Below are 15,903 nucleotides of genomic sequence, written 5' to 3'. Positions count from 1 at the left end.
AAATCATTCCTGCCTGTGGCCATCTCCCTGTACAACGCATCCACTTAACACACTGTTTGCTGCTACAACTACACATGTTTCTTTTCCAAATATTTATTTATAAGTGACTTATGTATGTATGTATGTATATATATGTATATATTGTACTATTCTTAGTTAGCGTATTGTCTGTCTTGTCTTAATGTTGGTTTAAAATGGAGCACTGTAACAAAAAATAATTTCCCCCAGGGATCAATAAAGTATTCTGATTCTGATTCTGATTCTGATTATTTTGATAGTCGACTAGTCACCGATTATTTTTGCGATTAGTCGACTAATCAGATCCATTGGACGTAAAACTACAGCTTATTGCACCAGCAGCATCTGCTCTTATATAACTAGCATTAGCTTACAGCTTTAAGTGTTTAAGGTATGTGCTAACTAAAAATAAAGAAAAGATGATAGTTTATTAAATTTTAATGAAATTTGCAGATTGTTTCGGTGAAGTTTAATAAACTCCTTGCTATCTAAAATATAACAGGACACCGGAGTAAACTCTCGAGCATCTCACACTTCTGATAATCAGCTGTCTGCTTGACGTTTATTCAGCTGTGTAAAAATTATAACTTTAATCTCAGCCAAACCGATTTACTCAGGAACAAATAAAATACTAAAAAAGCCAAACAATAACATTTTAAGTTATCTAAGTGACTCATATATCATGTTTAACCTGAGTAGCGAAAGACGGCGGTGGGTTTGAAAACAATTTGCCGGGAGTCCGGTGTTCTCACGGCGCTAGTGAGCGTTAAACCCCGGCTAGCTATCGAACTAGTGGGTAACAGACGTCTCCGAAAACGTCGGAGCGCTTTTGAAAATATGCGGTGTCCTGATAAACTGAGCAGATATTTGAGGTTTACACAGCTACATTCTCGCCTAAAAATATGTTAAACGTGTATTTTGTGACCCAGAAAGAATAATAAGAGTAATATTAAAACTAACTAGCTGCCGCCATTGTTGGAAACTGAGCAGGGCCGCGCTATGAATTCTGGGACACAGCTTCTTCTTTGGGGTTTAACGGCAGCTGGCATCCTTGTACATGCAGTGCTGCCATCTTCTGTTTCAGTCCGTTATTACACTCTTAAATCCTGCTACTTATTCCTGCGTCTTTTGGGATCTTACAAAGCTTCAAACGACGCGTCGACTATTAAATCAGTCGTCGACGATTTTGATAGTCGACGTAATCGTAACTAGTCGACTAATCGTGGCAGCCCTAGTCATCATCCTTAATCTGTTTTGAGCGGTTGAGTGATGTCATAAAATACCAGGATTGTTGGTCAGCCTCGCTTTTATAATTGCAGTAATTAAGAATTAGCGCCACATTAAATGCGCATAGACGGGTCACTAAATGGAAGCTTCACAGATACTGTATTAACCGCATCCCCCATAGGCTTGTGTAAAAGCTGTCAGACGACTGAGTAAAGTGCCTGTCATTCATCACCCCTTCATCATTTAATGTCCAATTATGTCAAAACAGCCTTTAGGTCTTCCGCAATGGGGATTGATGCCTACTCTGTGTGGCAAGTGGAGCTTTCAGGCTGCATTACGGCACAATCAGTATGGTTCAACAGTCCCAGCCCTCTGCAACACTACATAAACTCCTGCCAAGCTCGCTCTCAGGGCACCCACATTGCTTCAAATTGAATAGCTCCAGCGGGAATACTAGGGCGAGCATTCAGAGCCGCCTTTTTTGAGCTGCAACCAAGTTATGAAGTTATCCTCTGCCATTCCCAACATAATTGATGTTCGTCAGCATTGTCACAGGGGATCGGCTTGCCTGTTTATGATGGGTAAAGCGTCTGTGCGGTTTAATGTGCTCATTCCAGAGCCCCACAGACTGCAAATGTACTGTAATGAATTGCTAATGTTCATCCCACCGTCATTGCCTCGCTGGAAAAATGTGCCACGTTTTTCAAAAGCTCTGTCGCCGCTGTTTGTTTGTTCTTGCGCATGAGATTATTTTCCTTTCACTCGGTTGGAAATAATACTTTTTAAGATTGTTTTAATGTTTGTTTTTGTGGTTTCCAATGAGCTCGACATATTCCACCCACAGTGCTGCTTATGAGGAAAAAATGTAAATTCATACATGCATGTCTTATTTGTCAGATTGTTTCCTCTGCCATGCACTCTTATATGTGTGTTTTAGCAGCAGGCTGCAATACATCAGACTTGATTGAAATATCAAAACACTTTAAGCTTACGTCAAACCAAATGATAGTGTAACTGCATTAAGGATATGCAAACCTTAAAGAAAGTAAATCTCACTGCAGCATCATTCACCTCCTTCGTCTAGCCAGGCTTTATTTGTAGCTGTAGTGACTGAAATAGTTGCTGCCTTTATCTCTCAGACTTCACAAGAAGCTTATGGTGCACTCTGACCTGTGCCAAGACTGAGGGTCTTTAGTTTGGGTCAGGAGATGTTAGCTTAGCAAATGGCGGAGCTGCTCTTTGCACCACATGTTGTCTAGAAGAGGGGAAGAAAGAAAAAACTATAAAAGTGATAGTCATGCTTTGAAATTATGCACATGAGAAGCTAATCTGTTCTGACTTCAGATTAGGTTAGTAGTGGACGTTGCTGAGATTTATTATCTTAGAATTATCTTGAATTATATAGTTTAAAATAGAGAAATTAAGTTGAAATGTGTAAATATAAAAAATTAGCCTTTTTCCATTTCTTTAAAAACATGTCTTTCATTTCTTTTGTGCATTTGAGTCTGAAAGTATATCATTCGAGGATACATTCACAGTCCTGAGTCACGGCGTTGGTGAGAGGTTACAGCTGTGGGTCGTCTGCTAATTGGAAGTTTTGCGGTTCAATCCCTGCTCCTCTAATCTGCGTTTAGAAGTATCCCCGGGGAAGATACTGAAGTAAGAAAGCGCTTTGAGTGCTCAAATGAGTGAGTGTTGAGTGTTCTGCTGGAGGTTTCTTCCTGTTAAAAGGGAGTTTTTCCTTCCCACTGTCGCCAAAGTGCTTGCTCATAGGGGTCATATGATTGTTGGGTTTTTCTCTGTATGTATTATGGTAGGGTCTACCTTACAATATAAAGCGCCTTGAGGCGACTGCTGTTGTGATTTGGTGCTGTGTAATTAAAATTGAATTGAATTCAAGTAGAGTAGAAAACCGTTGTATAAATATCAGTCTATTCAAATATATACTGAGCTACTTCAGGTCGAAGGACTTCTGTGATTGTCACACGTTGGTTGGTGAAGTCCATTTAAAAACTGGATGTGAAGTAAGCAGCTGTTCTGCTGAGAATCCAAGAGACACACACATTTCCATCACACGATGGGCCCATCCTAAAACCTGCTTTATCGTTTTATTTTATTTTCACACTAATGAGAAGCATTAAAGCAAAAAAAAATCTAGAAAGCTTGTCTTGTCTTTTGCCTGTAGACTCAGTGTAATCATAACCAGAGACGTGTTTGTAGAGATGAAGAGTACAGAGTCCGAGACTCCTCCTGTTAAAGGGGACACTGATGGACAGCTGCTAATGTTGAGTTAGCGAGTGGGTGAATGAGGAAGCGCTGTATGGCCTGGCAAACTGACTGAAGTCTGTACTATGAGCCGGTGTCTGCACTGCTACTTTGTAATGAAACCACGTGGATGTCTGAGTCGGTTCGAGCCGCATAAACACTTTCAAATGCTGAAGTAACATCAACTTCTTTTTATGAATCTTCCTGCCGTGTCCTCCTACTTAACCTCTTTCTACCTCTCTTTACCACACTCGCTGGCTCGCTCACTTTCCCCCTCGCTTCCTCCCATGCAGTCTTTTAAGCACCACGGCAACCTTCTCGGAGGGATTGGTTGCCAGGAGACAGGATTCGCTCCCCATTGTATGCTGACAAAGGTGGCGGTGAGGTGGGGGGGTTACAATCAGCAGGACTGTGGCGAGTTGGAGGCCTGTGGGACTGGCGCTTTACAATTACGGGTGTGTTGGAGACAGAGGCTGGGAGGGACAGAGAGGGGGATGAGTGAGTGAGATAGTGGTAGTGGGGGGGTACAGGGTGGAGCACGCTGACACCCTAAATTCCTTCTGCTCATTCATTCCTGGTCTCCCAGTAACCATGCTGGGTGTGCTGCGTCAGACAGTGAGTCGCTCACAGAGACGCAGACAGCCACGAATAGTTATTAGGATAGACTTTAATTAGCCAGCATGCACTCCCTCATTGCTCAGCTCTCCTCCTACATGCACACACAGCACACATCTTACTACAATGGCAGACTCTGAGCTCAAGGAAATAAATCTGTGGCTGGAGTCTTTGCATGACTGCGTTTACAACCAGCCCATTTTTCATAGTTTTCCTTGGAATTTAATGATGGCCTTCCTTATCACTCGATTATATTACCCTCAGGGAAGAAGGCCTGTTTACTTTTGCTCTGCTGCTGTTTCCCTTAATAAACACTGAAGCTCATCCTATATAAGCCGATGATTGTATACAGCACCGCTGCAGACTTTGACCTCAGTGAGATCATATCTGTTCTGATTGTGGTGTTTCACATCCTGAATACAGTATATGTTGCTCAACACTGTGTGAGCTGCAAACAGTGTGGTGTGTCTTGTGACATAAGGCATTTTTTTTCCTGTTGGTAATGTTGAAATCATAACAATGAGCTCAACTGAGATGTCCTAGTGTATTTCTAATACACCCAGTGGGTAAATATTATTGATTTGTGGTCTTAAAGGCCCTGAAAACATCTTTTCACACTCACGGCTCAGTTAAAGTTTTTATGTATGGGGCAGATTCTTGTCAGTGATTGAAAGAAGATGGGGCCCAGCTAACGTGATGCCATATGCTGTGTGCTGTCGCACTCACAAGTCCTGATGTAGCAGATTGTCTGATTTTAAAGATGTTTCAGAGCTTTATTTTCAGCACATGCTTTGATCTAATTTGTTTTGTCATTTTTGGGCCGCATCAAACAACATGTTAGCATGCGGCCGTGAGTATGTGCATGAGCTGCACTGTTGTGTGCATGTTGTGTGTACACGGAAACACGGCTTTAATCAGACACAGGTGAAGCCAGTAAACTGCTGCATCCCTACTTGTGACATTCATCATCATCTATCACTTTTAGAAAGGTAGAAATCTCCCGTGCATGCTGCCTCTTACATCAAATCCAGTCTGTTTTTTGCTTTCATTAAGTCTAAAACTGTCATTTACCCGCGAGAGATCTCTGCTGGCGACCTGAGCGGCGCCGCTTCTACATACGCGGACTCTGCTGTTAGCTACAATAGCAGGAGGAAATAAAAGCTCAAATTCACTGCTGCTCATGGCAACTAGACCAACAAGTCTATTGCAATATGGCAAAACTCATGGGCACACCCCGGCTCTCTCCATTGTTTTATGTCTAAATGAAGCTTTGGAAAACAGTGACATGGAAGAGACGCTTGGATGACACTCTGGCGCTTCAACAGATCATTAAAGCTAGTTACGTTACACATTTAATGTCTGAAAAGGGCTTATGAATACTCAGATTACCTTATTTGCATTGCACTTCCTCTACTGGAGTTTATACTTCCTGAAGCAGGATTAAATGGATTTATATCATTGTTGGGGGGGGGAAGCTGTGTCTGCATGTTGGGCTTGATGAAGAATTAAGAATACACTACCTGTGTTTTCTTTATCATAACATATTCTGTAACCTATCACAGAATATGTTGTCATGGAGGTGTACAGGCAATCAAATGTGTCTGCCCGTTGAAGGTAAAATATCCTGAAATGGCATTTTTTCTCATTTGTGTGGTGCGTAATGAAAAAGGCCTCTAGCTGCACTGTAATTGAAACAAATGCTACCCAAGGCTCCAGATAGCTGCCATCGATTCAACAGGTGCATCATTACTCATCAGAGAAAGCAGTCGCTGCGATAAACCATTCCAGCTGATTGTTTTTCTCTCCTCTCTAAGCAACTTTAAAATGTGCTGCAGCTTCTTTAAGTGTTTGATGAATCGACACGGCGTTCCTTAATGCAGATGCCAGGCTGAGTATCCGCTTTGACAGTGACAGACACATATCTAGCTTTTCTCTATTTTGCTTCCCATTTCTCGTGCTTCTGCTGAAGGCGGCGGATCGTTCCCATCAAGGGCATCTGTCAAAATCTGTGGGCCGAAACAACCAGCTGCAGCCCCGGTGGCCATGGGAATAAAACTGAGCTTGTGCTATCATATCAAGTGCTCACATTCTCTGAGCTTCAGCAGTAGTGGGTTGGAGTCAGATTGTGACACTCTGTATGTGTTTAAGTTTCATTCTTTCGTCTGCGACAGGGGCATGAAGCCACTGAGGGACGGGGACTTGACTTGTAGCTAACGCTTTCTTTACCTTGAGAGCCTGGAAAACATATTTCCCCTGCAGTGAGCTGTCTCGATGTTAGAATTGCCACAATAGATATCCTGGTTAACCCTACTGTATGATGACATTGAAACGTCGGGGTTAGGCATCCGCGATCAGCTGGTTTGGATAACAGAATACTTTGAAGGTTAAACGATGAATTGTAGTGGTCGTAGTAACATCTACACCTTGGAAGCTGATTTTTTTTCCTTCCTTTGATTTAAATTTTTGCTGTTAATGTGTGTAAACAGTTGCCAGGTTTGGCTGCTGTTCCACCAAATACGTGTGCAGATTAGTCCGCTCCATCTGTCAGTTAGTATATGAAAGGAGCTAAAATGAGATGCAGATGTCGCTATGGACCCAGCAGATACATTTAGTTACATGTGTTTGATGCTATTTTGCAGTATTTTTAAGTGTAACACGTTTAAAGCACTTTTTCGCAGCAACATATTGAGATAATTTTTTTTTTTTTTAAGAAGTTCTCCCCCTGCTCGTTGGTTGGACGGTGGCAAGCTGTCAGAAGGATTTTAATACATTGAGGCGGCATGTGACAACTCCAGTCTCTATGGGCTGTGCTCCTGCTGGAGCTTAAATCTCTTATTGAATAAAAAATCTTAACCCAGATGATGTCGCCCTGGAAATTATGTTTATTCATTCTAAGAATAAATGCTTAAGAGGCTGCTTCAGTTTGTCGTTATTATTATTATCACCATTCGTTCACCTAAGCTACGATCTGCTGCGTTAGTCTTGCTTTACATTGTGCAGATGTAAAGAATATATATATCTGAGACAAAGAAAGATACAAACATGACATGAGTTGTAAAGAACAGAAAAGCAAAAATAATTTCTTTTGCTGTTTTATATTTATTTTTTGTTTTTCTGTCAGTAAATTTAAACCCTTTATGCTGTGATGCAGTGTTTTTAGCACAAGGCTTGCTCTCTTTACTGAAGCTTAGTGCAGTCACCCTTATCACAGACTCTAAGCTCTTTGGTCTCAGAATAAAAACTCCTGTCCTAATTATGAAAAACATGCTTTATTCTCATTTTTTCTTTCAGATGATGTTAAACAGAATATAAAGTCACCTCCAAAACTGTCAGTAAGCTCACAGTTAACAGCTCTTGCAAACGTAGTTGTCCTTGTGTTATTGTATATGTTGCCGTTTGTGACTTTAATTAATGTTCTTTGCTTCCAGGGTTGACCTCAGGTCTAGAGATCACATCATCTTCAGCGTCTACGCCCACAGAGGTGGCCAGCGGACAGAGCGTGAAGCTGGATTGCCAGTTCACTCTGGCTTCTGAAGATTCTGGACCGCTGGATATTGAATGGAGCTTGGTGGCGTCTGACAACCAGAAAGACGACCAAGTGGTAAGTGTTTTAAAATGAAAATATGTGTGTGCTGTCCTTAATTCACGACGGTCTCTGGGCTATGAAAAGAGCTTGGGAAGCTTGAAACCTTGACAGCACGTGGAGATCCTCCATTTAATGGCAGCCTCGTTCAGTGTTTAAATGTGAAGCCATGAGGAATATTAACTATGTCTGAATGAAAGAATGCCATCACTTTAACAGATGAAGCCAGCGGAGTGCCTGAAACAGCCTTTAGAGATGGTTTCTACTGTGGGACGGTCCTCTCCCGTGGCTCTCTGCTCTGCCACCTGTCACAAAGCTTTTTCATCCCTCTCTCCTTTTTTTCCTCCTTCCCTTGCGTTCTATGGCTTTTTTGTGAGCCAAATGTTATAAATGGGTCACAGCCTCATCATTAGGCATCTCTGTCCTCCACCCACTGTTGTTTCTGTCTGCAGTCCCAACCAGCCCCCCTCTCAGTCAGGTAGAACTGACTGTCTGCACAGTTTTGCCTTTAACTCTGTTTCTTTTTGCTGTGGCTCATTAGCTGGAGTGTGGGAGGAAATACACGTTCCTAGTATATTTGTGATTGTCATGATGAAAGCTCATTGCGAGCACTTTCAGCATGTCTCGTTTTTGTATGAACTGGCCTCTTCCTTGTGTCTGAATACAGCTGCAGAAATATATCAAATATCCCCAAAAAGCCTTTGATTCCACAGTTTATTGTCTTTATTACGTGCCATTTTGCTGGCTCCAGTGTCCACATGTGTTAATGTTTCCAAACCTTTGGAGGGATTTGGACAAGTCGGACGTCTCTCTCTGAACATATTTGTTCTCCTTGACCTATCAGATTTTTCTCGCTACATACGCACGCTCAGATTTGTGTAGCCGTTAACCAACGTGAAGTCGTGCGCACAGTAAATTCTTTGTAATTAGTGGCGTGTTAACTCCAAATTGCCATTTTTAATATATGTGACAGTGTTGAATAGAATTAGGCCAACCTGCTAAGAGCAAAGCTGCCGGGCCAGTCGGAGCAATGAAAGTTTTTAGCCAGAGGCTCAGAACCTTTGCTCACCTGAGCTGTGGAAATCCAAACAAAGGGAAAGGCTGCTGTCAGATAATATTTTTAAATGGAGAACTAGTCTGTAAGATCAGGACACAAGGCCGGGGTTGTATGGCATGTGTGGCATATGCCAGTGACCTCATTTGAAGCTTTTGTTCACATTAATGTGCTTTATGTTTGAGCTTTTCTCAGCATCGATGTAGTGGCAGCGCCTTTTATTTGACACATCCTACATATCGTCAGGATCTTTTTCAGGGTGGTGAAGCATAGCTAATGCATCCTGCTTTGTTAGGCCTCAGTGTGAGATGCCAGACATGCCTACAGTATCAGTCATTTGCATTTGGCTCTCATTGCCTGGCTACAGAGCTGCTGAAGGGAGGGCGTGCCCTGACTGAGTATTCACCACCAACGTGAAAACAACAGCAACAGAAAACAATTACGAAACCTGATGTCAGCAGAGAAAGAGCACGCAGCTCTATCACACAACCTGCTTCCTTTATCTTTGAGTGTAACAGCAGAGCCTTTTGTTTGTTGACGTTATTGAAACGGGAATTTCTGTATATTGAAGGATTTGTGTGTAAAAATGTGACAAGGTTTGGTGAAAGTTGAATCGTTTCTATTCAGAAGCTCATGGACGTGTTTTGTTGGACATCTTCAGGTAGAGGTTGAGCGCTAACCTCGTGAATCGGTTTGAGCTCGTCCCCTGAAAGGTGGCGGCGGCAGCACGTTGAGCCATCCGAGCCAGCAGCCTCAGTGGGAGCGCAGAGACAGAAGGGTGCTCCCCTTCAGCTATGCAGGTTGTTTAGATCATACAGGTATTGCTGCTGTGTGCTTTGCCTCTCAAATGAGCTGCAGCTTTTCCTCTTTCACTCCCCGAGTAACAGCGTCACATGACGATGATGTCATCTCAACGTGTGCTCCGTGAAACTGGCCAGTAGAGCTCTTCTTACCTCTGCAGCGGCCTACCGTTCAGTCACATTGAATGGTAGGCCAGCTGGCGCTTGCATCGTTACACAGCCTACCTGTTGTGAGATGCAGCACTTCTGTCCTTCTCCAGCTGGTCTAGTCATTTGCCCTTTATGGTTTCATGATCTTTTTTTTTTTTATTATTATTCTCAAGGTTATTGTGCAGTTTATTTCTTTATTATTTTAGCTGGAGGTGTGCATGTGCATAAGTACTCCCATCTGTGAAGTAGTTGAGCCCAAGTGAGAGCTCTTGTCTGGCTGAGCTCGGGGCAATTTAATTTCCTCTTCACCGTGGTCTCATCTCGCCCATCTCTGTTATTGCTGCTGATGTTGTGATCCCCAGTGAAGTCAGAAGGATAGGTTTTCCTCCCCTGAGAGCCAAGAGGAATTTTACCACAATTACCTGTTTACATGGCTAATACGTACAAGATGAACACAGCGGGCACTGCGAGTTCGCCTGTCTCGAGAAGCCAGGCGTCCAGTTGGGAATTGAGAGGCAGGGCGAGTCGGCGTAGGCACATTAGAAGCTCGCTGACTCGTTCCCTTTGTTTTGTGCCTTGTGCTTCCTTTCAGTGCTCTGCTTCCTCTGATAGGTTCATTATTCCTCCTCTCCTCCTGCCGCCTTAACTTTCTCTCTGCTCGTCTCCACTCTGGGGTATTGCTGTGTCTGCTGTTGATCATGGCACAGAAAAGCCTGCTGATGACTGTCTCCATGGAAATGTGTAGAAGATGCCAGCGTCTGTGAAAGAGACTGAAAATTCTTTTCATTGTTTGTGTTTCTTGTAGCCTCTGTTCTTTTTCTGTGTTTCTGTTCCCCCCTCCACTATCTGCCCACTTCTAGCTACAAAGCCTCTCATTAGCTCCACCTGGCCTTTATTTCTAGGCATTTCCTTGCTGCTTTCAAGACCCAGACAGTTGTGTGCGTGTGTGTGGTGAAGTGGTTGGATAGAATTGGGAGCTTTGTTGACACAGCAGGTGTTGATTTAGCTCCACAGTGCTGGCTTTGTTTGTTCCACCTTCATTCTTCTTACGCACAGAAAGGGCAAAACAGCAGAGGCTGGCAGGCTGAAGGGCAGCCAGAGATAAGAGACTGTCCTTTATTGCTTCTGTGCATTTCAGCTGGTTCAGTAAACAAAGCCAATGCTTGCAGGAAGTAAACAACTTTCGTCTCAGCGGCTTTGTTCACTTTCTTTTTCTAGCAGAGTCTGTTTTATGTTTTCTTTGGTTTAAATGTGAATCTTTCCTTTGCTTTATTTCCAAAACAGATCATTTTGTACTCTGGCGACAGAGCCTACGAGGACTACGATACACCCGTCAAAGGTCGGGTCCACTTCAATTCGCCCGATCCGAAGAATGGCGACGCCTCAATCAACGTTCTAACGGTGAAGTCAACGGACACCGGCACCTACCAGTGCAAAGTGAAGAAGGCCCCTGGTGTCCGCAACAAGAAAATGCAGCTGCTTGTTATGGGTATGTAGGACGCTCACATTAGCATCAGGCTAGCAGTGTCCTAGCACTGTTTTTCCCTCACAGGGTCAATTCTCTCTGCCTCTGCTGTGGAAACGCAGCAGATCATACGCCCTTTGTCCACTTTGGCTGTTTTGATGTAATCCTTCCTAAGAGAGCATGACCTTCCCTGTGGCTGTAGAGCATTGCCCCTACGCTTGCCGCGATGGTGTCTAAAAGGATTATTCAGACATTCGAAAATATTTTTTTCTGTATTTTACCCATTTTAATACCTGCTTTGTACAATTATAACGTCAGTCAGGAAAAGTTATGCTTTTCCACTTAGAAACCTTAATTAACGGCTGAGCTAGCGACTGCATTGCTAATTAATGAAAAATTCCACTGTTACAAATCAGGCTGAAAGGAAGTGAATGCGCTCAGCTGTTGTTTTTATTGCACAGAGTGAGATGGGTGACACATCATAGTTGTATAAGTCAGACGATTCAGTCCCGAGGCAAACACACTCACAGTGGCCTCACTGGTCAGTCAGGCAGCTAAATGATGTTGAAAGTGAATCGCCTCCCGAAACCAGCTCGCTATTTGCATGTGGGGAAAAACAGCCTACACGTGTAACACTAGTGTGTGTGTGTGTGTGTGTGTGTGTGTGTGTGTGTGTGTGTGTGTGTGTGTGTGTGTGTGTGTGTGTTGTGGGATAAGCTGTGTATTTAGCTGCTGTGGAAGCTCTGTTATCAGCACAGTTTCTGTTCTAAAGATAGGACGAGCTCCAGAAATGGCTGCCTCTCCCGCTGACGCGATATCGTGAAGAAAAGCGAGCGCACCGCACCGACTAGCTCAACCAGAAAAACACGAGTTGGTGAGAAGCAAACTTGTGATGCTGCAGCACAAAGCAGTTCTCTAATAAAGGGTGAATGCTGCAGATAATTTGGCCAAAAAATGTGGCAGCATCTGACTCGAGAGGCATCGACGAGGCCTTCGGGGGGGCAAACAGAAAAACGTAGTCACTGCTTGAGTCGTCGCTAATACGTTTGACTGCGCATATGCTGTGATAGCTTCTCCTGCCAGCTATGCTTCTACATTTTTCACCAGTGAGGGAGATTTTTAAATTCTCATTTATTTGAAATTTTGGTTAGTGTTTGAAAAAAACAGCCTAGTGTCGTATGAAACAGGCTGCATGCAGCACAGGCAGTGGTTGATCTTATGATGCATGAACCTGCTGTGTTTTATCCACCTGTTTCTACAGATCTGTTACAGTTACACTGCCTCCTGTTAAAGTATTAACGGAACGTACGCTGCTGTTCTAGCTATCCTCCTTATTTTAATCATTTGACTTGTTCATTCTGAGCTGCTGTGGATAAGGGCATCGGCTAATGAATAAACATGTAGTGAGGCTGAAATCCAGATAGCTTTAGCTGCGAGTGTTTGTGTGTGTTTGAGAGACCGCTCGAGGCTACAGGAGCTGACAGGCTGCTAGTTGTTGACCCCAGGGGTAGAGGATGTTAAAAGGAGAGGTGAGGACATCTTGCCTGCTCTGCATTTTACCTTGAGGTTGATGTTGTCACGAGGTGGATGGTCCCCAAGAGCAGGGCAGACGTGCACATGTGTGTCTGTGTGCATGAACATAAGCCGACCTGAGTATATCTACTGGGTTTTTGCCGTGGTTTGTCACGATCGCTGCCATGCGCGCACACATGCTCACACCTGCAGTGTACATGGTGTCCAGGTGCTGTGCACAGGGTAGCATGCCTCGTTGTGTATTCTCCTCCGGTTGCAGCAGGACATTGAAGTTAACAGGAGGAGAGTACCCACCTGCAGTTCAGCGCTGCACGTCAGCATCTCTAACAACTGTTTCTGACTAGGCCCCGCCTATGCTCTCGGCAGCCAATCACTCGGCCCTGCCCGTGTTCAGACAATCCTCATCACATCCAGCTCAAAGCTCAACAGCCGATCTCATTAATTCAGTCTGCCTGGCCCGCGAGTCGCTTATATTTCACTTTACCGTTCCACATTTAGCAAAGTTATTTGTGAAGCGGTGCATCTCCTGTCTGTAATGCATACCAAGATCTGTTTTTCTCTTTTCCACACACCTTGTGCACATAATAAATCTGTTCATTTAACGCAGTAGGGCTGCCTGTATCGCGTTGTCTCTGTGCTCTTCCAGCCTCCTTTTGACCTCATCATTCAGGAGAATGAAATCGGCTCAAAGGACAGAAGCCCTAAAAAAAGAGGAGCTGTGCGTTTCAACGCTCAGATGTGTTGACTTGACTTTCACCTTTAAAAGACGCTTTTAAAAATGTCATAACTCACTGACATTTACTGTGTGTGTGTGTGTGTGTGTGTGTGTGTGTGTGTGTGAGCGAGCGAATGTGTGTCTGCAGCAAAGTGCAGGCCAGAGACTTGGGAGCCACGCAGCCTTGGCGTCCATCACTCTACCATCTGTCCATTAGCACCTGCTTCATGTGTGCTCTCCTGCTTTCTGTTTTACCCCCTCTAACCTCGCCCTGTCTGTTTATTAGATCGGGAGGGGCACTCAGTGCTGTCAGTGTACTGTTAATCCTTATGGTTATGCCTGCTAAGCTCCTCCCTTCCCGCCTGGCACCTGGTTCAGATCTGTAGAGCCCCGCTCCAGACGCCATTACAGCACCGTGAAGTCGGCGTCCTGACAGTGAACACAGAGCACAGTCTGTGGCCTTAGATTTCCTCTGTCCAAACATTACCCGTCACTTTCTCTCCCTCCTCTCACTCACCGCGTGTCTGGGCTTGTTTTCGAATCAGTCTCATCTCTTACCAACACCCCGACTGAATGACAGCACACGTGTGCTTGCGTGTCCACTGACGCAGCGCCTTTCTTCCACACGATTATCCTGAGTGACAGCTCTTAATAACTACAGATGTATCAATTACTCTGATTACTGCTCTAATTTGTCAGATGGGCGCTGCTTTGAGTGAGGGAGGAAACTCAACTTTAGAGCTACACAATACACAGACGCACACTGTAAGACTGGAAAATCACTGGGTTGGCTTCCTCTGCCTCTTTGCTCTCCACAGAGAAGCCGTCCAAGCCCAGGTGCTACACTGAGGGCTCCACACATGAAGGCAAAGACGTTGTGCTGAGGTGCACATCTGATGCAGGAAGCAAACCCATGAAATACAGCTGGGAGAAGACTACTGGCAGCAAAGTGCTGCCCGCCTCCTCAGTGCTGGGTAATGCAGCTTTTTACAAGGTCAAACCGTTTAAAGGTCCTGCACATAACTGTTTGTGTTTAACTCTGTCATTTTTCACTGTTTGTTTAGATCCTGTGTCAGGCACAGTCAACGTGAAGAATGCATCTGCCAGTGCATCTGGCACGTATCGCTGCACCGCTACCAATCGCGTTGGCGCCGAGCAGTGCGTGCTCGATCTCAGCGTGACAGCTAGTGAGTACCCAACCGTCTTAATTAGTGTCTATTCAGTCCATTTCACATGTAGAGCTCCCTGTATTCTGGTGTTTAATGATCAGGTTTGGAATAGTCGGAGCAGAAGTTTAAAAGGTTTTCCCAAGGTTATACCCCGTGAGCTGCTCTCGCTTTTAGGACAGCGTTTATACCTACATCAAGGGTGGGGAACTCGAGGGCCGGTGTCCTGCAGGTTTTAGACGTGTCCTTGATCCAACACAGCTGATTTAAACGGCTATACAACCTACTCAACATGTCTCGAAGGTCTCCAGAGGCCTGGTAATGAAAACAGTTGATTCAGGTGTGCTGACTCAGGGTGAGATCTAAAACCTGCAGGACGCCGAGTTCCCCACCCTGACCTATGTTAACAGTATAAACTGTTAAAAAAGGAGGAAAAATCAACACCGACCATCTTGTTGGAATCTTTAGGATGGTGAATATGACGACGTGCTATTTGTTCAAGACAAAAACAGGTCACCATGGCATTAAAATGTATTTATAACATAATTATAGATCGATGTCATTCTTCCTCTTATCAAGTTGTAGAATAGTCTGTAAATCTTTAAAACACGGGGGAGGACGTCAGTGATGTAAATCCTATATATAAACACTTTGCACCTTAATTTCTGTGCTTATTTGCTTTGTTGATATTCAGTAAAAGTTGATGATTTTATTACTGATCAAATAATCTTCTTGCTTACAGGACAACTGTTACTTATTCTACTGACTCTGTCCTGTTTTGCAGTTGAGTCGGGCTTTGTTTGTTGTCTTGTTTTTATTGGTTTGTTCTTTTTAAATGTTAGTGTAAAAAGTGTTTGTGGGAAAATTGCTGTTGCTGTAGCGTGTGTCACTAGATTATGAAAAGTTTTCCTCAACATACAAAGTAAAGGTGAGTGCATGAAAAGCCTCCAAGGTTATTATAACAGGAAACGGATTGCCAGGTCAGCAGGTCAACCATCAGTCAAGTGCAAAGTCTGATGAATTCTGCCTTTGAAAGATGGAATATTAGAGCGACGTGTTGCTGCCGTGCAGGAACGTGGAGCCTTCATTTATGATGTTATTAGATTTCTCCATTGCAGCTTTTGTTAAATCTCACTGAGCCACAGTGTGTGTGTGTGTGCGTGTGTGTGTGTTAATGAGAGTGTGTATGAAGTACTCGTTCTGATCGTCAAACACCACGCTATGGTTTTGTTTACATTTCACTGGAAACCCAGATGTGCTGTCAGCAAACACAGTTTCCATCACATGGATGCCAACAAGGATATTTTGTTCA

At 43.9% G+C, this 15,903-nt stretch overlaps 1 protein-coding gene across 1 annotated transcript in view; it reads left to right on the top strand.

The window, feature by feature from the left end:
• Positions 1-15,903, top strand: part of cxadr (CXADR Ig-like cell adhesion molecule) — a 38,720-nt gene that overhangs the window by 18,867 nt on the left and 3,950 nt on the right. Inside the window, exons 2-5 of the mRNA XM_026181672.1 lie at positions 7,554-7,726; positions 10,997-11,201; positions 14,244-14,399; positions 14,490-14,612. Coding sequence (XP_026037457.1) covers positions 7,554-7,726; positions 10,997-11,201; positions 14,244-14,399; positions 14,490-14,612 — 657 coding nt within the window. The remainder of the gene's footprint in view (positions 1-7,553; positions 7,727-10,996; positions 11,202-14,243; positions 14,400-14,489; positions 14,613-15,903) is intronic.

The sequence above is a fragment of the Astatotilapia calliptera genome, chromosome 10 (assembly GCF_900246225.1).
Source record: "Astatotilapia calliptera chromosome 10, fAstCal1.2, whole genome shotgun sequence".
NCBI lineage: Eukaryota > Metazoa > Chordata > Actinopteri > Cichliformes > Cichlidae > Astatotilapia > Astatotilapia calliptera.
The sequence above is the reverse complement of the archived record's forward strand: the minus strand, read 5'-3'. Positions and strand labels throughout refer to the sequence as shown.